Raw genomic sequence first — 23137 nt, forward strand, 5'->3', positions numbered from 1 at the left:
GTGCCTTAAGCATAGAGCTCTTACATTAAAATCTGAAATTACACACATCAGAGTAACTCACAAAGAAAGGGATTGATTTCTTTCTTAGAGGTCTTTAATATGAGTCAAGAAAGTGTGATTTTGGTGTATTTTGCTTAAATAAAGGGCTCTAAACTTTCAGGCCTCCAAAGCCATTTTCAGCTCATTGACTAATAATTCCTTCTTTCTTTCTTTCTTTTTATTTTATTTTATTTTTTTGACTAGTAATTCTAAAAACAAACAGTTTTCTTTTTCCTTCAAGGGAGGTTACTTTGTTTACTTATGCCAGGAAGATCTTTTAGTAAAGGGAGAAGGTGTCTCTTGACCAGGAACTAGGAGAGGTGAATGTGGTTCAGTTCTAAATCATTTGTGCACAGAACTGGTGAAAGTCATCTTTAGTCGGCTTCAAAGGCGCTGTTGGTAGCTCCCACATATTCTGACTTCTTTTTGTGCCTTGTCCACATTTTTCGAAGGATGCTGGGCACACCACAGGAAGCATTTCCTGTCAGTGGTAGGGAGGCCTCTGCTCCTTGGGGAAGTGCTGGGTAGTCTTCAGTTATCTTCTTGAGTTTTCTGGGGCTAAAGAAAAGCCAGGGTGAGTGGGTGGGGCAATCACTGCACTAAGGTAAACATTTAGTTCTTCCTTCCCTCCTTCCCTCCTCCTTCCTTTCTTCCTTCCTTCCTTCCTTCCTTCCTTCCTTCCTTCCTTCCTTCCCTCCTTCCTTCCTTCCTTCCTTCCTTCCTTCCTTCCTTCCTTCCTTCCTTCCTTCCTTCCTTCTTCCTTTCTTCCTTCCTTCCTTCCTTCCCTCCTTCCTTCCTTCCTTCCTTCCTTCCTTCTTTCCTTCCTTCCTTCCCTCCTTCCCTCCTTCCTTCCTTCCTTCCTTCCTTCCTTCTTCCTTCCTTCCTTCCTTCCTTCCTTCCTTCCTTCCTTCCTTCTTTCCTTCCTTCCTTCCTTCCTTCCTTCCTTCCTTCCTTCCTTCCTTCCTTCCTTCCTTCCCTCTTTCCCTCCTTCCTTCCTTCCCTCTTTCCCTCCTTCCTTCCTTCCCTCCTTCCCTCCTTCCTTCCTTCTTTCCTTCCTTCTTTCCTTCCTTCCTTCCTTCCTTCCTTCCTTCCCTCTTTCCCTCCTTCCTTCCTTCCTTCCTTCCTTCCTTCCTTCCTTCCTTCCCTCTTTCCCTCCTTCCTTCCTTCCTTCCTTCCTTCCTTCCTTCCTTCCTTCCTTCCTTCCTTCCTTCCTTCCTTCCTTCCTTCCTTCCCTCTTTCCCTCCCTCCTTCCTTCCTTCCTTCCTTCCTTCCTTCTTTCCTTCCTTCCTTCCTTCCTTCCTTCCTTCCTTCCTTCCCTCTTTCCCTCCTTCCTTCCTTCCTTCCTTCCTTCCTTCCTTCCTTCTTTCCTTCCTTCCTTCCTTCCTTCCTTCCTTCCTTCCTTCCTTCCTTCCTTCCTTCCTTCTTCCTTCCTTCCTTCCTTCCTACCTTCCTTCCTTCCTTCTTTCCTTCCTTCCTTCCTTCCTTCCTTCCTTCTTTCCTTCCTTCCTTCCTTCCTTCCTTCCTTCCTTCCTTCCTTCCTTCCTTCCTTCCTTCCTTCCTTCCTTCCTTCCTTCCTTCCTACCTTCCTTCCTTCCTTCCTTCCTTCCTTCCTTCCTTCCTTCCTTCCTTCCTACCTTCCTTCCTCCCTTTCTTCCTTCCTTCCTTCCTCCCTTCCTTCCTTCCTTCTTTCCTTCCTTCCTTCCTTCCTTCCTTCCTTCCTTCCTTCCTTCCTCCCTTTCTTCCTTCCTTCCTTCCTTCCTTCCTTCCTTCCTTCCTTCCTTCCTTCCTTCCTTCCTTCCTTCCTTCCTTCCTTCCTTCCTTCCTTCCTTCCTTCCTTCCTTCCTTCCTTCCTTCCTTCCTTCCTCTCTTTCTTTTTTCTTCGCAGGCTCAGGGGACCTTATGGGATACCAGGATTTGAACCACCATTCTTCCTGGATCGACTGTGGGCAAGGCAAATGCCCCAAATGTTTAGTTTTTAATCACCTCTTCCCCCAAGAGCAGTGGCCAACTTTCACAGCTCACATATTACTTGTGTAGAATAGACCACTCTCTTCAGTACTATGAAGGAATAATTCTCCTGGGAGACCTTCCAGAGGAGTGAGGAAGAAAATGAGATGACCTTAGGTGCACCCTGCTAGCTCAGCCTTCTGCCTACATCTTCCCTAGAAAAGGCAAATGTCCCCAAATCACCAGCTCTAGAAAGGGGTTGAATTCAGAATGGAATTCTGCTCCCTGCTCAGTGCATAACCTCAGGCAAGTGGCTCAACCATTTTAGTTTCCTAATATGTAAAATGGTGCGATTGCTCCTCTGAAAAGAATGACCTTACTTTTCAAATTGCCAGGGCTTTAAGAACAAATTAAAATAGAATATATGAATTTGGAGGGAAAAGAATCACTAGAACCTTTGCAATGGGGTTCAGAAAGCCTGGCCTCTATCAAGCTACAGTAAAGAACTTACTGGTTCACTCTGGCATTCAGCAACAGCTCTTGCTGCTCAGAACAATTTATCATGAGAGCTTAATACAATCCAAACAATTTTCTTACTTTCCTCCAATTAGGTTCCTTTGCACTGACTTGACTTTTAGAATGCCTTCTAGATTACTTTCTTGCATCTGAAAGGATTTCCTATGAAATCCCAGGGCTTTTGTGAAGTAAGTACTCTTCAGATTGGTATTTTAGTTCTTGAATCTTCATATAAGACACACTGCTTAATACTTTCTGAACTATTGTGTAAATTACTTGAAAATGAGAGCAACAGTTTGGCTAAATGCATCATGGATGATCTCATGTTCCACTCTCATAACAACTTCTTCAATAATAGGAGCATTATTATCTTCTGTTTTATTTTTATTTTTTAAAATAAGACACGAAGCTCTAAATAATTTGCTTGAAGTCATAGCAAGTTGGCAGAAGTGCCAGGCAAGCAAATCAAAATCAAGAGCCAGCAGCCTTCATTATCTCCTAAACATGCCTTCTGCTTCCCTGTGGTAGAGGCATAAAAGTGCATGTTGAATTGTGTTGAAGACTTCTTGGTACAACATCAAGACAGTGAAGAGAATTGGTGGAGGCATTGAATACTTCTACTCTAATAGCTAGTCCTAGGTGAGAGTGCAAGTAACTTGGGCTCTCTGTGTTTGGTTCTAAAGCTTAGTCCATACTGCTTTAACTTTGGGTAGGAACTCTTAATCTAATTCATTATAAATTTCTGACACTTGCTTGCCTCTGGGAAGTTCTCAATATGGCCTATGATTAACCAAAACCTCTCCTGAATGACACTTCTCCAAATTCTAGGAGAGGCTTTTATGAAGCAGAAACCATCAAAAAACATTTCAGAGAAATAGTTGTCACGGCTCTATAGAGAATAGGATTATCATCTTCGTTAAAAGACGATTTGTAGTTGGTATGAATTTTGTTTTAGTATCCTAAGGGATTTGTAAATTGGGCCACCAATGAGTACTCCGTGATCCAGAAACAGTGGGGAGCTCAGCAGGCAACAGGACAAGGAAGACAAAGCTCTTACCCTCTTTTCAGAACAGCTCCATTCTCTGAGCCCATGGTTGTTGCCTCCAAGATGGCGGGTGTTTTCACTGAGATTCGGGCTACTGGAGGAATCTGTATTGTAAGGAAGGGAAAGGACTGTGAGGATGCAGTTGTGATCCTCGGGTATTGAATGGGGTCATTTGAAATAGGCTAAATTTAACCACCAACCACCTAGGGTCAGAATTTTGGCATTTTCCTGGCAGCAATCTCTCATGGAAGCCTTATTGATACACTGGAGGCCCCACCCCTGTTTCAGATCCAACAGGTTTGATGCTGAGCTGGGACTTTGTATTTTAAACAAGCTTCTGGATGCTCCTGGTATTACTGGTCCTGAGATCTCATTTTTGAGAATTTTTATTGTCAAGACACTTCAGATAATGACTACATCTTGCCCTAGAACTTTTTCCTCTTCAACCTGCTGTTAAATCTGCAGATTGTGGCTTTAAAATCCTATCTACATTCTTTTCCATTTTCACCATTGCTTCTGCTATTATTTTCAGAGATGATCCACCAGGGCCATCTTGTTTTCCCTCCCTTCTTCTCAGCTTTCCAGCCCTGTCTAGATGTTGACTACCTGACTTCCATTCTGCAGTCTGCAACCTTCACTTCAAGTCTCCTCAAAAATCCAGCTCAGGTTTATGCTCTCCTCCACCTGTCCCAACAATTCCAGGTCCAGCAGGGCTGGCCCTACCTTTCCTAATACTTTTGGTGTCTTTTCTAATACTCAGACACATTTATTTTTCTCCTGAGTTCAGCCTCTCACAGCCTGCCTTTCAGACTTCTTTCTCCAGGATGCTTTCCCTCAGGTTGGTGGCTCACCTTGATCTCTCTGCCTCATATACCTACTGCCCTGAATACCTGGTACAATTCTATTTCACATACTATTAGTTCTGTTATTATGGTTTTCTACTTGGCCCATGGGCTTGTTCAGTCTCTTCAACCTCACAATGGTCACATGACATGTGACAAGAGTCTGGAATGCAACTCCCTTGAGTGGGCCTCAGTCCTCTACAGTGGAAGTGTTCATGAAACTTTCTGGGTTGAAAAGTAACCCCTGGTTTAATAAGGGCTAAGTCCACAGGCAAAGCTCTATGTCTCCACTTCACTCATGCTGAAGTCATAAAGTCACCACATTCCTGAAATTGCCGGGAAATGTTAGTACTAATCCCATGAACCACACCCTTTTCCCCAATGAGGGCAACTGTGGGTAGAGTTACTGTGCCACCTTGTGGCTTCCTGGAAGTGCTCCCTGCTGACTAGGTCAGGCCTTTGGGGTGGAAGGGGTACATACACCTAATCCTCCTTTGTTCTAGTTTTTGTTTGTGTATTTATTTTTTTGGATCACACCCAGCTGTGCTCAGAGGCTACTCTTGGCTCTGTGCTTCTGGTAGTGCTTGGGGAACTATTTGATGCTAGTGATGGATTTAGGACTTCTACTTTCCTATGTACAAAGCATGTGCTCATTGAGGCATTGCTCTGCTCCCTGTCTTAATTTTTCTGTTTTGTCTTGGGGCCACTCCTGAGCTCCTGCTGGTGCTCTGAGGACCATGAAGTGCAGGAACTGAACTTCAGTTTCCTGAAAGCAAAGCATGCACTCCAGCCCTTTGATACTGCCATTCTCTCCCCATTGTCCTTGATTGTTGTGTTGCTCTGAATCACTCTCCTGCCCTGGGAGGCCCCAGTCCTACCATCTCAGGCCTAGAGGAAAGGGTCAGCCAGGTGGCCCCTCATTCTCTGTATAATTATTGTGTTCTCCTTCACACCTTTGTGAACATATTCCCATCACCACACAATTCTATCTCAGCTCACTGTGGCTCAATTTCTGCCAAGGACTCCATGAACCAAGTCCATAGGCTGAAAGCAGGTAGTCCAGTGTCATGGGATGCCCTTGTTCCTTTAGCCATAGTCTTCCTCTGGGTTTAGATGAAGGTGGCTATTTGAGCTGTCACACTGGAAAGTTCTTTTTGCGATAAAAGTCTAGCCTCAATTTTTCCTGAGTGCTATGTTGGAAGCAGCTCCAGATAAAAATAGCCTGTTCTCTGAAGAGAAGAAATTGTCCCTTTCTTCCCTTCTTGTGGTTTTGTTTTATTTTATTTTTGGTGGGTTACATGGGTTATATCTACTGGTGCTTAGGGACCAAAACTATCACTTCAAGATAATGCTTGAGAGACCAAATGGGACAGTGGGAATAGATCCTAGATATGCTGCATGCAAAGCAAGCACCCTACTTGGCAAACTGCTTCTTTAGTTCCCCACATGTGATTTTAAGTGTAATCTCTGGATTAGATTTCCTGCCAAGACTAGGAGGGACCCATCTCCATTCACTGTGTTTTGCAAAGACCTCTGGTCTGGATAACCTCTAAGGTTTCTGGTCATATGGAAAATCTGTTTATGAGAATTTATGAGAGGGGAAACCCAGCTTCCCAAAGTGACTCACCTCCAGTCATAACTCCATCTCCACTGGGCTAACCTTGACGACACCTCACATTTACCTCCTGAAGAAGACACAGATATCTTCTCCTCAAGGAGTGACTTAGATTAAACTTGTGCCATCAGTTCCCTGGTCAGTGAGGACAAGCTGCCCAGTTCAGGCTGGCATGCAGCAGATTTGTTCTGCCCTGCAGCGTGCAGCCACCTTGGCCAAAGCCACAACTTCCTGGGTGCCAGTCCTTAACAAACATCTCATGTCCCAAACTTGAGTGCCTATTCTGAAGAACAGGACATGGAGCAAATAACTTCCCTAGGAGTCCCATCATGAGATAACAACTGCCTTGTGTTCTCACAAGACCCTCCCATGTCTAAGGTGCATTTATTTCTACCCAGCATAGTTCTAGTATACAAATCACTTCTCCCCACCTCTGTCTGAGATGGGTTCTGTTTTGTCCTGGGGCCACTCCTGAGCTCCTGCTGGTGCTCTGAGGACCATGAAGTGCCAGGAACTAAACTTCAGTTTCCTGAAAGCAAAGCATGCACTCCGGCCCTTTGATACTGCCATTCTCTCCCCATTGTCCTAGATTGTTGTGTTGCTCTGAATCACTCTCCTGCCCTGGGAGGCCCCAATCCTACCATCTCAGGCCTAGAGGGTTCTCAGCCAGAGAATTGAACCCTGTTCTCTGAAGAGCCATATTTCTAACAACAAAATAAGCAGGAACCAGGAATGGTGGCAAGATGATAAAGATTTAGGGCTGAATAACTGTCAGAAGTGTTTTTCTATTAATCCCCAGGCCAGAAACAAGGAACATGTAGTCTCTCTTCATATCACAGACAGGCCAAGATTTAAAGCACACAGCTACAGTTAACCAGGCTTTATTTTTACTTACCAAAGATTTTCCATATGCTCGATTCCCACACAGATTCGATGATTTGGGTTCAGAAATTCCAACTGCAGAGTTGAGAGGAGGAGACATTAGTCAGTGGCACGCAGTGTTCTGCCTCCCCCTACTCCTGCATCCATTATCTCATTAGATAATCAATCACAGGCAGATTTCTAGAGGCCTTTGTAGAAAGCAGCAAAATCAGGCAGCAGGGTCTAGCCATGGGGCAGCTTCCAGTTGGGGCACCTGCACTTCAGTGTTCTTTCAGGGGGGCTATAAAAAGGGTCTAATAAAGTTATCTGTGTGGAATCATTTAGCAGAGTGTTTATGTAAAGTAGTTGCTTAAAAATGTGCCTTCAGCACCTTTTCCTTTAATGCCTCTAAGATTAATGAAGAGATTGGTGGAGATGAAGTCTTTATTGTTGCGATTTGGATATTCTTCTATGAAAATGGCCATAGAATCCTACCTGCAAAGGACTAGAGTTATCAGAGTCCTAAGAAACAAGGTATAGGACATCTGTGTGTGAGGAATCCTCTTGTTTATGCCTATATGGCGTTTCCATAGCTATCTAAAAGGATATTCTTATTGGGTAGAACTTAGTAGATTGTTTTTAGGTTATAATTTGCTCTGAATTTTATTCCATATGAATTGATGTTAATGGCCTTCACAGAACCCAAAATAACATACCAATTCAAGTCATATAACAAAGTTTTACATTTGGAAAGTAGAAAAAAACCTACATTACTGATGCTTGACCTACTGCTGAGTAATTTCTATCCTGAAGCCTACAGCTCTTGAGAATTCTGTTGTTGAACTGAGGCAAAAATAGTGGATTGAAATTTTATTTCAATCAAATTTTCTTCTGGGGCTCATGATCCTACACATACTATCATATTAAGACATATATAAATAACCAAGAATAGCTTTCTCTCAAATCTCCTTTCCTCAAAGAAAGCAGCATCTTATGCCAATAAATCAAAAGTTAGAAGATTACCAAGACTAAGCCATAATGTCCAGTACTCTGGACTAAATAATAATAATGCTTATTTTGAGGAATCCACTGTGTGTCAGGACTGGATTGAGTGTAACACTGAGCTGGAGCAATAGTATAGCGAGTAGATGCTTGTCTTACATATAGCTGACTCAGTTCTGATGCCAACACCACATATGGTCCTCGGAGCATCCCTTGACCCCAGGAATGATTCTTGAGCACACATCCAGAAGTAAGCCCTGAGAACCATCACTAGATGTGGCCCCAAACAAACAAACAAACAAACAAAAGAAAAACAGAACCAAAAAGATTTACCTTGGTTTTATATAACTCTCTCCACAGCTCTTAACAGATAGTATAAGAGCCCACTTTCTAGATTAGTAAAATTGAGAATGAGTAAACTGAGGCTTTAGCTATCTCTAAATAATTATTTATTATAATAATTAAAAATAACTTGATTCATAATAAATATCTCTATTCATCATAATGGTTTTGATGAAGCTAGATCAGGTCCAGGGCACATATTCAAACTTTTCCCACTCATTGGCCCCTTTTCAGTCAAGAAATGCAATATGACTTGGGAAGAAAGAGTGTTAAAGCAAAAGAATGACAGAGGCAGTGTTCTCTTTTAGGAGGACCCTTTTGGTACCCTTGTGGAGGGAGGAGAACTGATAGCTCAGGGGCAGGGTTGGCTGTTACATGTAAGAGATAAAGCAAGGCCCAGAGAGATAGCAGCACAGGGGTTAGGACACTTCGTTGCTTGTGACTGATCCCAGATTGCTTTCTAAAACCTTGTGGTCCCCCAAGCACTGCCTGCAAGAACTTCTAAGCACGGAGCTGAGAGTATCCCTAGGGTACTATAGGATATCACCTAGAGCCCCTCTACCCTTCCTCCCAAAAGAAAACAACTAAGATAGAGCAAATCTGACCCAGGTAGCTTACACTACATAGCAAGGAAAGCTGGGATCCTCCAGCTCTAGGGATCACCCTTCTTGGTTTTCAGTGGGTGAAAGTGGGAGATGCCTAGAGGTGTTGGGAAGATAGTGCCCTGAGTTACTGGAAAGAGGAATAATTGAAAGGCAGAGAGGTTTGCAAGAGGAAGAGTTCTGTTTGAACAAGTTGATGCTGAGATTCCCAGGGACATCTTGGTGAGAGTTCCAGCAAGCAGTCAGTCAATTCTCCTGGGCTCAGGCTCCAGTCACCTGAGACTGGCTAGGTCAAGGCCTCACAGTGAGAGAGTTTCACAGCGAGGCCTCTCATAGCATCCTTTTCTCCAGTATGAGAGAGGTACCACTTCTATATAGTCCAGCGAAGAAACATAACCTCAGATTGGATATAAATTGGAGACACACTTCCCTTTGACAGGAGGATAGAAGACTCCAGGTTGGTGCCAAGGCTTTTTAGTGGAAGACATAGGGCCTGGTTTTGACTCAGAAAGCCTCCCTCTCTCCCACCCAATGTGGAATCACAGCAGGGGAGCTGAAGGAGTTGAATCAATGCCCAGCTCAATCTTCTTTAAAAAACAAAACAAAAACCTTGACTAGCGCATTTTCACATGCGCTGACTGTCATGTGTTGAGCAGATTCTTTTTTTACAGGGTACTTAGAAAAGGAGGAAAGTGTACCTTAAAAAGAGAGACCTGGGAAGATAGTATTCTTTGGAGGAATTAGTTGAGAAACCAAGATACCTGAGATTCACTCTCAGTATTGTTGCTACATAGTGCAGCTATTTTTGCATTTCAGTTTTCTTTTCTGGTTGTGAGTCGGCAGGGGAGGAAGGCCGAACATCAGTGATTCTCTCCCTTTAGTATGCAATTTTGTCACTGTGCAGATTGCACACCAGGAGTTCCCAAACCAATAGATTCAAAATCTGTATTCCAACCAGTTCTTCGATGATTCAGGTGTTCCAGACCACAGAGTACCCATTTGAGAACTAAATATTAAATCATTCATGTTCTATGATCTATAACAAACATCAGCAATATCTGAAATTTCATTACAAAGAAAGTTGGAGATCTTACCCATTCCTATTGAGTTAGAATCTAAACAAGGGACTGAGTGATTTTTTTTTTACATTAAATTTTAAGAAACGGGCCCAGAGAGATAGCACAGCGGCGTTTGCCTTGCAAGCAGCCGATCCAGGACCAAAGGTGGTTGGTTCGAATCCCGGTGTCCCATATGGTCCCCCGTGCCTGCCAGGAGCTATTTCTGAGCAGACAGCCAGGAGTAACCCCTGAACACTGCCGGGTGTGGCCCAAAATCCAAATAAATAAATAAATTTTAAGAAACATGGCTCTAAATTCACTTTGGTTTTGTAGAAGAAATTTATATTCATTTTCTATACCCTTACACACCTACCCATCCACTATACACAGAAACATTTTTCTCTGAATTTGCAAGGCAGATTTTGGTTTTCTTAGTGCTTTCACTATACATACATATGTAGCTATGCAATCACTTAAGCAGAGAAAATAGCTTAATTTATGTGTTCTTATGCATGGCATCATAAGAACAGGGCTAGGAGGTTTATGAGCAAAGAAAACAGATCGTGTGTAGAAAGCTCTTCATGAGGGCAGTAAAAGAGGATGAAAGGATGGGGAACATTCTTAGTAGAATATTTTAGCAGTTCTTGTGTGATACAAAGTTGTCTAATCTCAAAGCTTTGAGGATATCCCAGACTTTTTACTGTGTCTTTTAAATAAATGTAGACCTGGGGTATAACAAATAACCTAAACTAGCAATAAAAGCAAAACACCATCTCAGACCTTATTCAGCAAGCTGGTCCTAGCTAACTGCTTGGCACAGAAGCTTTTTTTTTTTTTTTTTGTGGGGGGCGGGGGTCACACCCAGCAGTGCTCAGGGATCACTCTTGGCTCTACAGCTCAGAAATAGCTCATGGCAGGCTCGGCGGACCATATGGAATGCCAGGATTTGAACCACCGTTCTTCTGCATGCAAGGCAAATGCCCTTCCTCCATGCTATCTCTCTGGCCCCCAGAAGCCATTTTTTAAACACCCAAAGGAAGATAGTTTTCAAAACAGAGTTGTCCCCAAATCCTTTTTATAAATTGCTGAAGTGGCCTATCATTCAAATTTAAAATGGTATGAAAACTTAAAGCAGTTGTGTCTGAAAAGCATGCTTACTCTGCTTTTGTTTCATGGATCATATCCTCCTACTTTTCTCTCCCAGCACATATTTTTCATTACCTCCCAAATTCACAAGTGTGTCCTGGGAGGCAAGAGAGTTGATGAAGAGGCCGGAAAGATAGCACAGTGGTAGGGCGTTTGCCTTGCAAGCAGCCAACTCAAGATGGACGGTGGTTAGAATCTCCATCCCATATGGTCTCTTGAGCCTGCCAGGAGCGATTTCTAGTGCAGAGCCAGGGGTAACCCTGAGTGCAGTCTGGTGTGGCCTAGAAAACCAGCCCCCCCTCTCAAAAAAGAGAGTTGATGAAAACTTCTTTGCCGATTCCTCACACCAAGAAGGGCGTGTTTGTAGAAGGTGGTCTGGGTGTTGTGGAAGCTTGGTACATTCCCAGCAGGGACAACAAGTATTGGGAATTTGGGGGTTTTCACACTGCACCTTCATGATGAAGGACTGCAACCATTTCCCAGAGGTGCTCACAGCATCTTGTTGCTCACAGGACCTCATGGGCCACAGCATTCCCTGCCACCCTTACATCATCCCTTGGATTGTGTCAGGGACTTTGGCCAAGCACCTACCAGGTCTGGCCGGGATTTTCACCTGGTGTGGCCCCTGCCGCTGTGCAGTCTGCAGCCGGCCTGCCCGTCGACCCTCTCCATCGCTGCAGTCTCTGCGGTGCTGCAGCAAGTCCAGGGTCCTTGGGGTGCAGAGCTCTGATTCTATCACTACCTGAAAAGAGGAAAGATGGGTGGGCTTTTTCCTCCCTTCCATCTGGCACCATGACTCAGGCCCACATTAGCAGCTCAGCAGTTGAATCGAGTGCTGACAAGAAAGCTTTGGCACCTGCCTTCCCCTCTCCAGTTAATGTCAGACAGTGAAAAAAAACTTGGGTTAGATTAGAACATGGGCTAGAAAATGAAACTGCTATTGGGCTTCAGAATTACAAGTGGTGCCATGAGCCAGGAAAATACAGAATCTGGGTGTCTGCCATCAACCATATCTTGACAGAGTTAGCAGCCAAGGTCATTAGGTTCCAATTGGGGACAATCAGCTGCCCAGTGGATTGGTAGCATGGTTGGACAACAGATGAAGCTATTTGCAGTGAACGTTTGTGGCTAAACATGTTCAGATGAGGATTGTTCTTTAATTTTTCTAGTAAAGGAAAGACCAGAGGAGAGGACATGCTGTCCACATGATGCCCAGGTGTTGAAGAGAAAGAAGCTTTGCAATGCATGAAGGAGACCTGTGTTTGACCCATGCCACCATTGGGTACTACAGACTACAGTTTTGTTGGAAGTAACTCCTGAGCACCATTCAGGACTAGTCCCCTCATGTGAATCAACTGTGACCCCAAAATAAATAATAACAGAGACGGGGAGGAGAAGATAGAAAGGGAAGGAGTGGAAGGGTGGGAGACAGGGAGGAAGAAAGAAGAGATTTTCATGTACATTCACTTTTTCCTTTGAGTAAATGTGTTTAAGAGAAGACATTTTTCTTCTGTTTTGTTTTGTTTTGTTGGGAGGCCACACCTGGTGACAGTGAGGGGTTACTACTGGCTATGCACTCAGAAATCACTCCTGACTTGGGGACTATATAGAACACCGAGGGATCGAACTGCGGTCCTTCCTAGGTTAGTGCTTGCCTTACCTCTAGCACCACCACTCCAGCCCAAAACATTTTTCTTAACAATGTCCACTCCCAGAAAACTCTGAAGCATCCAGGAGGCTAGATTGTGCCCTGAGATTGTTAGGATAAATTCTGGTGGTTTCACCTCCATTGTTCAGAGTTGTTTAGGTTCTAAATTTTTGTTTAGGTTTTAAATCCCTTGAAAAATTTCTTCCCTAGAACTCTATTGCTATAAAATCTAATGACTTCCTTTTCATCTTCTTGGTTTTTTTTTTTTGTTTGTTTGTTTGTTTTTGGGCCACACCCTGTGACGCTCAGGGGTTACTCCTGGCTATGCGCTCAGAAGTTGCTCCTGGTTTCTTGGGGGACCATATGGGACGCCGGGGGATCGAACCTTGGTCCGTCCTAGGCTAGCGCAGGCAAGACAGGCACCTTACCTCCAGCGCCACCGCCTGGCCCCCTCCTTTTCATCTTCTAAAATAATAATGTTGTTATTATATACTAGTTATGGAATTATGTTATATTATAATATTTAATATTATATAATAATGTAATGGGTCCCCAAACAGTGCTCTGAGGTCAACCGGGCTAGGTGGTGCAGTGCAAGGGCTGAGGTTGCATTGCTACTCAGGCCCAGCTACACAGGGGAGCACCAGGACCACCTCAGTGTTGCTTGAGGACTTCCAGTAATCAAAATCATCCTAGTGCAGGTGCCCATGACCATTGGACTATCTCCTCAGTCCCTCGTTTTCATCTTAAAAGCTTTTTTCAAACTTCCTCTGTCTCAGAGGCATTCCACATGACCTCCCAGATGTGACTAAAAAATACTGCAGGTGTGGACCTTTCAAATCCAAATTAAAAAAAAATCAAGGTAAGATTTTGGTTAAGATGGGGCCAGAGAGATAGCATGGAGGTAAGGCGTTTGCCTTTCATGCAGAAGGTTATTGGTTCAAATCCCGGCATCCCATATGGTCCTCCGAGCCTGCCAGAAGCGATTTCTGAGCGTGGAGCCAGGAGTTGCCCCTGAACGCTGCCGGGTGTGACCCACAACCAAAAAAAAAATAATTAATTAAAAAACAAAACAAAACAAAAAAAAAAAACAAAGGGCCCGGAGAGATAGCACAGCGGCATTTGCCTTGCAAGCAGCCGATCCAGGACCAAAGGTGGTTGATTCGAATTCCGGTGTCCCATATGGTCCCCCGTGCCTGCCAGGAGCTATTTCTGAGCAGACAGCCAGGAGTAACCCCTGAGCACGCCGGGTGTGGCCCAAAAACCAAACCAAACCAAACCAAACGAAACAAAACAAAACACCAAAAAAAAACCCAAAACAAAAAAAGATTTTGGTTAAGAACTAATTACTCTCTACTTCACAAGTCTTCCCTAAGTCATAAATAATTTGAGGCACATTCAAATCCAGAGAACTGGTAAATTTAAGCCTTTGACAGAATGGTATGTTGGAAACACTAAATTATCTATATACCATCTTTCTTTTCTGTGTTTTGCTAATATTACTGCTTCTCAGAAGTTAGGGCATTTTCTTTAAGGATTTTTGTTCTAGAATTAAGTTTTCAGGTCCTACAACAGAGATCATTTCTACCCATGAAAAGCTCTTCTCATCTTCTATGTATAAAATATACTCCATTGTCCATTAGTTTGGAGGTTTATACCTGGAATTGCTCAGGGCTGAGGACGTGGTACTTATGGGTTGCTCAGGGATCATTTAGTGCTGGGAATTGAATCACGACCATCCTACAAGCAATGCTTGCACTATAACCAGTAAGTTATCTCTTTTGCCCCTCACATGTCATTTACAGTAAGCCACTAATAAGAAGCCTATAGGAAAAATAATAAGATAATTTTAAGGGGCCGGGCAGTGGCGCTAAAGGTAAGGTGCCTGCCTTGCCTGCGCTAGCCTTGGACGGACCGCGGTTTGATCCCCCGGTGTCCCATATGGTCCCCCAAGCCAGGAGCAACTTCTGAGCACATAGCCAGGAGTAACCCCTGAGCGTTACCGGGTGTGGCCCAAAAACCAAAAAAAAAAAAAAGATAATTTAAAAAAATCAATGAAAAGATGAAGTTATAATGATAATTAAGAAACATAATTAGGGGGCCGGGCGGTGGCGCTGGAGGTAAGGTGCCTGCCTTGCCTGCGCTAGCCTAGGACGGACCGCGGTTCGATCCCCCGGCGTCCCATATGGTCCCCTAAGAAGCCAGGAGCAACTTCTGAGCCCATAGCCAGGAGTAACCCCTGAGCGTCACAGGGTGTGGCCCAAAAACCAAAAAAAAAAAAAAAAAACAAAAAAAAAAAACATAATTAGGAAACCTAAATTAAAGCAGATTTTTTGTTTGTTTGTTTGTTTGTTTGTTTTGGTTTTTGGGCCACACCTGGCGGCGCTCAGGGGTTACTCCTGGCTATCTGCTCAGAAATAGCTCCTGGCAGGCATGGGGGACCATATGGGACACCGGGATTCAAACCAACCACCTTAGTTCCTGGATTGGCTGATTGCAAGGCAAACACCACTGTGCTATCTCTTCGGGCCCCAAAGCAGATTTTTTTACCTATCAAATTGCCAAATATTGTCAACATTGGTACACTATAGTATATGAGAACTGGGGTAGCAAACCTTCAGTAGCATTCTGGGACCAGTCTCAGCACTACCTTGTATAGCCCCTAAACAAACAAAACAATATACAAAGATGCATTGACAGCCTTCAGATAGACAAATGTGTATATATGTATCTGCACATAAATATGTATATAACCTAAATATAGAATAAATTATCCATAGCATCACTAAATATAGTTTTGAAAGTAATACTAATTGCTTTCTAAAGTAGTGACTTATTTGCATGCAGGGGCCTTGGTGATCCCTAGCATTCAAGGCCCCTGGAGTAACATAGGGAGGACCCACAAGCACAAGCTGGGAGAAGTTCCTGAGCACTACATACTATGGCTCAGTTCTCCTTCCAATCAATTAAAGTAGTAAAAGATAGATGAAAAATAAACTTAATATGAAAACCAATGACAAAGATATTGGAGAGATAGCACAGCGGCGTTTGCCTTGCAAGCAGCCGATACAGGACCAAAGGTGATTGGTTCGAATCCCGGTGTCCCATATGGTCCCCCGTGCCTGCCAGGAGCTATTTCTGAGCAGACAGCCAGGAGTAACCCCTGAGCACTGCCGGGTGTGACCCAAAAACTAAAAAAAAAAAAAAAAAAAAAAGAGAGAGAGAGATTGGAAGTAAATGAAAAGCACTGCTGAAAGCCTGACAGTTGTTCAAAATTCCTAGCAATATGTGAAAAGACTGGGGCAGAAATCTGATTTTTAGAAATCAATATATCCTCTGCATCTCAGATAGTATTGATTACACATAGTAGAAATGCAACTACTGGATAAATAGATGAATGAATAGTGGGTAGTTGGATGAATGAATGAAATTGCTCCTATCTTTTTACCTGTTGAATCTGTTTCACAATCTATGCACCAAGGAATGAATCCAAAAGGAAGTAATAGTATTTTGTGTAAATAAACTCATTATGCTTTTACATATTATGCTAAAACACAGTATATTGCAATTACTTTCTTTTTTTTTGTTTTTTTGTTTTGTTTTGTTTTGTTTTTTTGTTTTTGGTTTTTGGGCCACACCCTGTGACGCTCAGGGGTTACTCCTGGCTATGCACTCAGAAGTTGCTCCTGGCTTCTTGGGGGACCATATGGGACGCCGGGGGATCGAACCGCGGTCCGTCCTAGGCTAGCGCAGGCAAGGCAGGCACCTTACCTCCAGCGCCACCGCCCGGCCCCAACAATTACTTTCAAAGTAAGTTAATACCTAGATTAAAAATGTTGCTACCACATTATAGTATTTATTTAAATAAATTATATATTTGATATTTACCCTCTATATCTGGGGTTAAGTAACTGTCAGACAGGGAGGAATTTTGAACTGTTTGATATTTGGTTAATACTGACTAATTCTTTTGGTTAAGTGAAGAACATAAAAGGAGGGGGCCGGGCGGTGGCGCTAAAGGTAAGGTGCCTGCCTTGCCTGCGCTAGCCTTGGACGGACCGCGGTTCGATCCCCCGGTGTCCCATATGGTCCCCCAAGCCAGGAGCAACTTCTGAGCACATAGCCAGGAGTAACCCCTGAGCGTTACCGGGTGTGGCCCAAAAAAACCAAAAAAAAAAAAAAAAAAAAAAAAAAGAACATAAAAGGAAACAATTACAAGATGGAATGTGGAAACTCTTCTTGTTACTGAGAGCAGGGCAGAGAGTGAAAAAAAAAAATAAAAGAAAGTTAATCAGAAAGATCAAAAGAGGTTTCTTACATTCTTGGCCAAGAGGTGTTGAGAGCTTTTGACTCTTCTTCTGGCTGGACTGGACACTGCAAAGAGAGATAAAGACATGGCTTTAGACATTGCCTGTAAGGTTGATGGAGATATAAAATAATATTGAAAGAGCTTATGCTTAGAGTGAGGCAGGGGAAAAGAAGACCAGGGGATGGGGGATGGGTAGAAGAGATAGGGCATTGAGAGCAATGGAGGTTTTTTTTTTTTATTGTTTAAATACATAATTACAATAGGAGAGCACCATAGTTCTTAACAGTATCATTCACTTGCAAAAGATGGAAATCACCTTGTCATCAATGAACATAATAAACAAAATATGTTATTGTTTCATACACTGGAATACTATTCAGTCTTAAAAAACAAAAATGTGTACCTGAGCAATAGCATAGTGGTACAGCATTTGCCTTGCACACTGCTGACCTGGGACAGACCCTTGGTTAGATCCCTAGCATAGCCTGCCAGGAGATATTTTTGAGTGCAAAGCAAGACATAATCCCTGAGTGCCGCCAGGTGTGGCCCCCAAACCAAACCAAAACAAAACAAAACAAACAAACAAACAATAAAACATATGCTACAACATGAATAGATCTAGAGAACATTGAAATTAAGACAGACAAAAATACAAATATTATGAGTCCACATATATGAGGCACCTAAAGTGGAAGTCTATAGACATGGAATCAATAAAAGTTAGTAGGAGCTGGAATTAAAGAGGGGAAACTGGGAGTTGTCTTTGGTTATAGAATTTCTGTTTGGAATGATGAAAAGCTTTGGTTTCACAAAATATGTAATGTCACTTTAGTGCCATACACTTCAAATGGTTAAGTAATAAAACTGAGATAATATTTGGATCAAAGTAATAACCTAGCTGTAGGGCATTTGCCTTGAATGTGGACAACTCAGGATGAACCTGGATTCGATTTTTGGCATCTGATATGGTCCCTGAGTCTGTCAGGAGCGATTTCTGAGCACAGAGTCAGGAGTAACCTCTGAGCGCTGCTGGGTGTGGCCCAAAGACCAATAAAACCTTACTGCACACATAAAAATTTTAGAAAATCAATTGCCCATAAAGAAATACTACTTGCTTGGGAATAGATATAACCAGGCATCTACCTTGTCTACATAAGGTAAATACACAGTTACCTCTTTAGCTCTCTTTACATTGCTTCTAGAATACTTTACTTCACACTTAAATCTCTACTCACTGCCTTGCTGAGAACTGAAATGATTTCCTGTCACATATCAAATGCTCTGATAGGTGTTAGATTGTTGTTATTTTCTGTGTGGCACCTGTATGCAAAGAAACCAGGACAGATAATAGCCTGGGTTCTTAGCTCCTTTACTTCGGTGTGTATCTGAGCTTGACTCAGGCTAATTACATACACCTCTTTTTTCTGTCTGTAAACTAATAATGACACTTATCTCTGAAGACTGTGTATTCAGTGATCTATTCTAACTAAAGACAAAAGAGTAAAGACAAAGAATATGTTCCTAGGAATTGGTGAAAGTTAGTGGAAGGAAGAGTTAATTTCTGGACACTCTGTGGACTGACTGAATCCAATTCTATTAGGCTCTCTGGAGTTTTCCCTTCTTGCCTTCCTCAACTCCTTCCCATTATTGCTTATCCCTATGGCTTTTTTGCTTGCTGTGGTGCTGTTCACCCTAGATTTATACCACTCTGGTGTATTTCAGGAAATAACTTCTAGGACAACTTCTTGGTAAAACCACAACTTTTATCTTTTTAATTACTGTGAATTAGGTCTGTGAAATATTTACCTTAAAAAGCTTCTTTAGTTCACTCTAGAGAGTAAAATTAAATACTTGTCTTTAGTTACAGTCTTGTGTGTTTAAACTATATAAAAACATCATAACATTTGCTGTTGCTATATTTCTGTGAGGCATTAAGTGGCTAATCTAAAAACATTAATTTTTGAGTTGAATCCAATGCATATCTGCTTGTATATATCTGAAAGTGGAATATAGTACAACAGGGAAATATAAAGTTGTTCATATGGAGTTTTACCATGCTATGGCTTACTTATATTTTTTTACTCCTCACAACTCTATAAGGTAGGTGCACTTCACTATTTTTACCTTATAGTAAGAAGTACTGAGATTAAAAGAATCCCAAAGTTGATTGTAGAGTAAAAAGCCTACACTCTTAACCATACTGCGCCCTGCTGAACTGTGCTCAGACAATGCTTGGGTCATTGCAATGTGAATAAACATGTCTAAACAGAAACATTTGGAACATGATGAGTCAAGGGTTAGAGATCCTTCCTCTCTCATGAAGAGCAAATTCTATCTCTTTTACTGAGTGTGCATCTTGTTGCACTTGGGAGAAGACAAAATAAGGAAAAAATAGGGGCTGGAGTGATGGTGCAAGTGGTAGGGCATCTGCCTTACACACGCTAACCTAGGACGAACCTAGGTTCGATCCTGTGGCATCCCATATGGTCCCCCAAGTCACAAGCGATTTCTGAGTGTATAGCCAGGAGTAACCCCTGAGCATCCCAGGGTGCAACCCTAAAAAATAAAAAAGGGGGAGAATATAAAGAAGACGGGGACTTCAAGTATGTATTGGGTCATGTAAGACTGCAAATACTTCGGAAAATATTATTCTGAGCAGTGAAATCTGTGGATATAGAAAAAAAACTTGACTTAATTCCAGGAAGAGGCCTGGAATAAAATGGTAAGAAAGGAATATAGCGGGGGCTGGGAAGATGGCGCTAGAGGTAAGGTGTCTGCCTTGCAAGCGCTAGCGTAGGACGGACTGCGGTTCGATCCCCCGGCGTCCCATATGGTCCCCCCAAGCCAGGGGCAATTTCTGAGCATATAGCCAGGAGTAACCCCTGAGCACCAAACGGGTGTGGCCCAAAAACCAAAAAAAAAAAAAAAAGAAAAAGAAAGAAACTTATTCCTCATAACAATGCTGAGAGGTAAATTCTAGTTTTCACTTTTCTTTCTTTGGGGGGAGGGGTTACTTTTGGCTCTGTGCTCAGAAATCACTCCTGACAGGCTTGGAGGACCATATGGGACGCAGAAAATTGGACTCAGATCAGTCGCATGCAAGGCAAACACCCTACCCTCTGTGCTATTGCTTTGCCCCCTCATTTCCCCTTTTCTAGTGGTGAAAACAGTAGAAACAGGCTAGGTAATACAGCAGAAGTAGAGGCAGTATCTTACTCATTATGTTAAACATATGAATCAAAAATTTTATTCAGAATGATTATATTCCGGTGAAGCATGGCCTTGCTCGTGATTTTTTAATTAAGGGGATCATTTGGCTTTGATATTTTTCTTACTTTAAACATTTTCAATGAAAAAAACAACTAGTTATATTTTAACAATTTCCACATTTGCTTCTGATTTCGGTTTAGAAAGAAAACAAATTTAGAGGATTAAAATAAAAAGAAATAAAAAATTTTATTGTATTTTTTTGCATTTTCAAATGAAATAAAAGCTAGCACAAGTGCATTATTTTTCAGTCTATTTAATTTTCACTCTACATGCTGCTTTTGCATTCTATCTATACACATTAGATCTATTTTATCCCTGTTTGACTGCTGTGAAGTATTCCACAATACAATGGCACCATACTTTATAACCTCCCCTTTTCATGGACACTGATTATTGTCAATTTTGCCCTTGTAGAATCAATGCTGCTGTAAGCATTCAGAGACAGAGAAGTTGAATTGCCTGGTCAGAATGTAAACGTAGAAATTCCAGGGATGCTTCTGAGTTTTCTCTATAAAAAGTTCCAACTCTTGCTTGCAGGCTGACTCCTAGCTCTTTTTTTTCCCCCCACTCTGGCAATATATATCTTAAGCTTAATTTACTTACTGGTCAGGCTAAGTATCTTACTGTGCCCTTTCTCCCACTCCCCCTAACACCCTATCCCCTTCACAGGCTGTGAGTAGATTTCTCTGTGGCTGTCACAAGAAGAAGAAAGGTATTATTTGAATAGGGAGTCACCATACCAGAAAAGATCCAGCCCATTGCATTCAAATCTGACAATCAGGCCAGGAGCAAAGTCTCAGCTTTCCAGGGAAAGCAAGGGTTGCAGAGAGAGGAAAGAGGCATGTAGGATAGAGGCTGAGCTGTGAAGGAAATGAGGGGGACTGTTCAGTGACATCCCAGGAGCCATCTGAGCTCTCACACATAGCCCTTCTTGGAATGTGTACTACGTACCTCACTCAAGGATTCCCAAACCCCACTTGGGAGCAAGGAAGCATGTGATAGTTCCAGGTTGTTTGGGAACCTGGTCCTGGGATATGTTTTCAGGCTTATGTTTATAGGATAGCCTAGGTCAGGTCATTCTTCTTTGTTTATGTTGGGTCACACCCCGCGGCGCTCAGGGGTTACTCCTGGTTCTGCGCTTAGAAATCACTCCTGGCAGGCTCGGGAGACCATATGGGATGCCGGGATTCGAACCACCATCCGTCCTGGATCAGCTGCATGGAAGGCAAACGCCCTACCACTGTGCTATCTCTCTGGCCCCATGATCAGGGCATTCTTGACCATATCACTGGACTTCAGGTCCCTGCCAGTATTTCTCCTTACATTTTATAGTATAGTTAGAAATCATGCTTTTGATCCATTTGGTTCTCCTTTCCAGAACTGGATTGCTTGCTAAGAAGAGGGAAGAATTTGTCAAGCAGCCTGGGAATTTTTATCTGTTTCTTAAGAAAATGGCTTGCTGCCACTTGCTTTAGTTCTGCATTCAGGGTTGCCCTGTTGAATGAGACAAACTGGCATGCTTTAACTACTCCCAGATCCCCCTTGATAGATTATTTCTCAATGATTGATGGTCATCCACAGGAGCCTCCTATTCAGAAACAACAAAATACCATCAAAACAGAACCCATTAGCACCTGGGGACCTTCAGGGAAAGCAGTAAAACAGCAATGGACTGGCCTTCCCTACCTGCTTGCCTAAGAGGTCAGGAAAGGAAGGTAGGAAAGGAAGGAAAGGTCAAGGGTAATTTTGCTCACCTTTGGAAGGAATCACCGTGGTGAAAACTTCGATGTTTTCATCACTGCAGCTGTAGATCTGATGCATCCTTTCAACCTTCTCTCCCTCAAAGTGCCTGGGAACTGGAGGCCTCTCTCTGAATCCTTTAGTGGCGAGGTTTCCTAATCCAGTCTGGCTGGAGAATCATTGTGCAGGTTCACAAAAGCCAGGCTGGTGCTGTGATCTCATCTCATTCCAGAGTCTTCACTGCAACATTTTCTAATCCCATCTGTCTCCCCTACCACTTTTTTTTTTTTTTAAATGAATCCTATTATTGCAAACCTTTGATTGAGCGTGGAGGCTTCAGTCCCCTCCCAGCCAGGATGTAGTTAACATTTTTATTTCGCCTAGTCTGCTGCAGTGAATTTGGGAGTCTTTTGTGAAGCGATGATGAAGTGAAATCGCCTACTCGGTTTAGCGCCAGGCTTGGCTGGAGCATGCCACCAAAAAGGAAATGTGGATTTGGGTATCAGTAATTCCTCTTCTCATTTTGAAATTCTGAAGGCGCTTTTTCTTTTTGGTTTTCTCCAGATAAACGATAGATGCAGACATTTGTCATGTGCCAATTTGGCTTTTACTTCATAGTTTCTATTTTCAACAAAATGACTGATTCTTTCGCCTCATGGCGGTAGATTGATCGGGTTGACATTTCTCAGGAGCTGTGAGGTTAGCATCTTTCTGTACGTGAGGTGCTTCCATGGGCATGGCACTCAAAAAGCCCAATTGCAGAAAGGTTTGCATTTTGATTAACTTAAATATTTGTATTTTAAGGGGCCGGAGAGATAGCATGGAGGTAAGGCGTTTGCCTTTCATGCAAAAGGTCATGGGTTCAAATCCCGTCATCCCATATGGTCCCCCGAGCCTGCCAGGAACAATTTCTGAGCACTGCTGGGTGTGACCCCCCAAAAAAAATTTTGTATTTTATTCTTTAAAGTATATATAACATGTATAATATATGCGTACAAATGCAGTATGGTTGAAACATATATTATGTAAAATCTACTGTCCTTCATCAACTATTACAGATTGATGGCGAAGAAGATGATAATATAATAATGAGGCAGGCAGGTAGGTAGGGAAGAACCCCCACCACAGCAATTAATAGTTGAGGTGTAATAAAAC

The 23137-nt window shown here is 42.7% G+C and overlaps 1 protein-coding gene across 1 annotated transcript; it reads right to left on the reverse strand.

Annotated features, from left to right (window-relative positions):
* Window positions 1-406: 406 nt before the first annotated feature.
* Window positions 407-22132, reverse strand: VXN (vexin). The gene is made up of 6 exons (XM_049781844.1): window positions 21997-22132; window positions 16982-17037; window positions 11607-11757; window positions 6900-6961; window positions 3560-3651; window positions 407-597 (listed from the first exon to the last, which is right to left on the reverse strand). The coding sequence occupies exons 1-6, from the start codon at window positions 22061-22063 to the stop codon at window positions 414-416; spliced, it is 612 nt and encodes a 203-aa protein (XP_049637801.1). The 5' UTR covers window positions 22064-22132; the 3' UTR covers window positions 407-413.
* Window positions 22133-23137: the final 1005 nt, after the last annotated feature.

Source organism: Suncus etruscus, chromosome 10 (genome assembly GCF_024139225.1).
Source record: "Suncus etruscus isolate mSunEtr1 chromosome 10, mSunEtr1.pri.cur, whole genome shotgun sequence".
Classification (NCBI taxonomy): Eukaryota; Metazoa; Chordata; class Mammalia; order Eulipotyphla; family Soricidae; genus Suncus; species Suncus etruscus.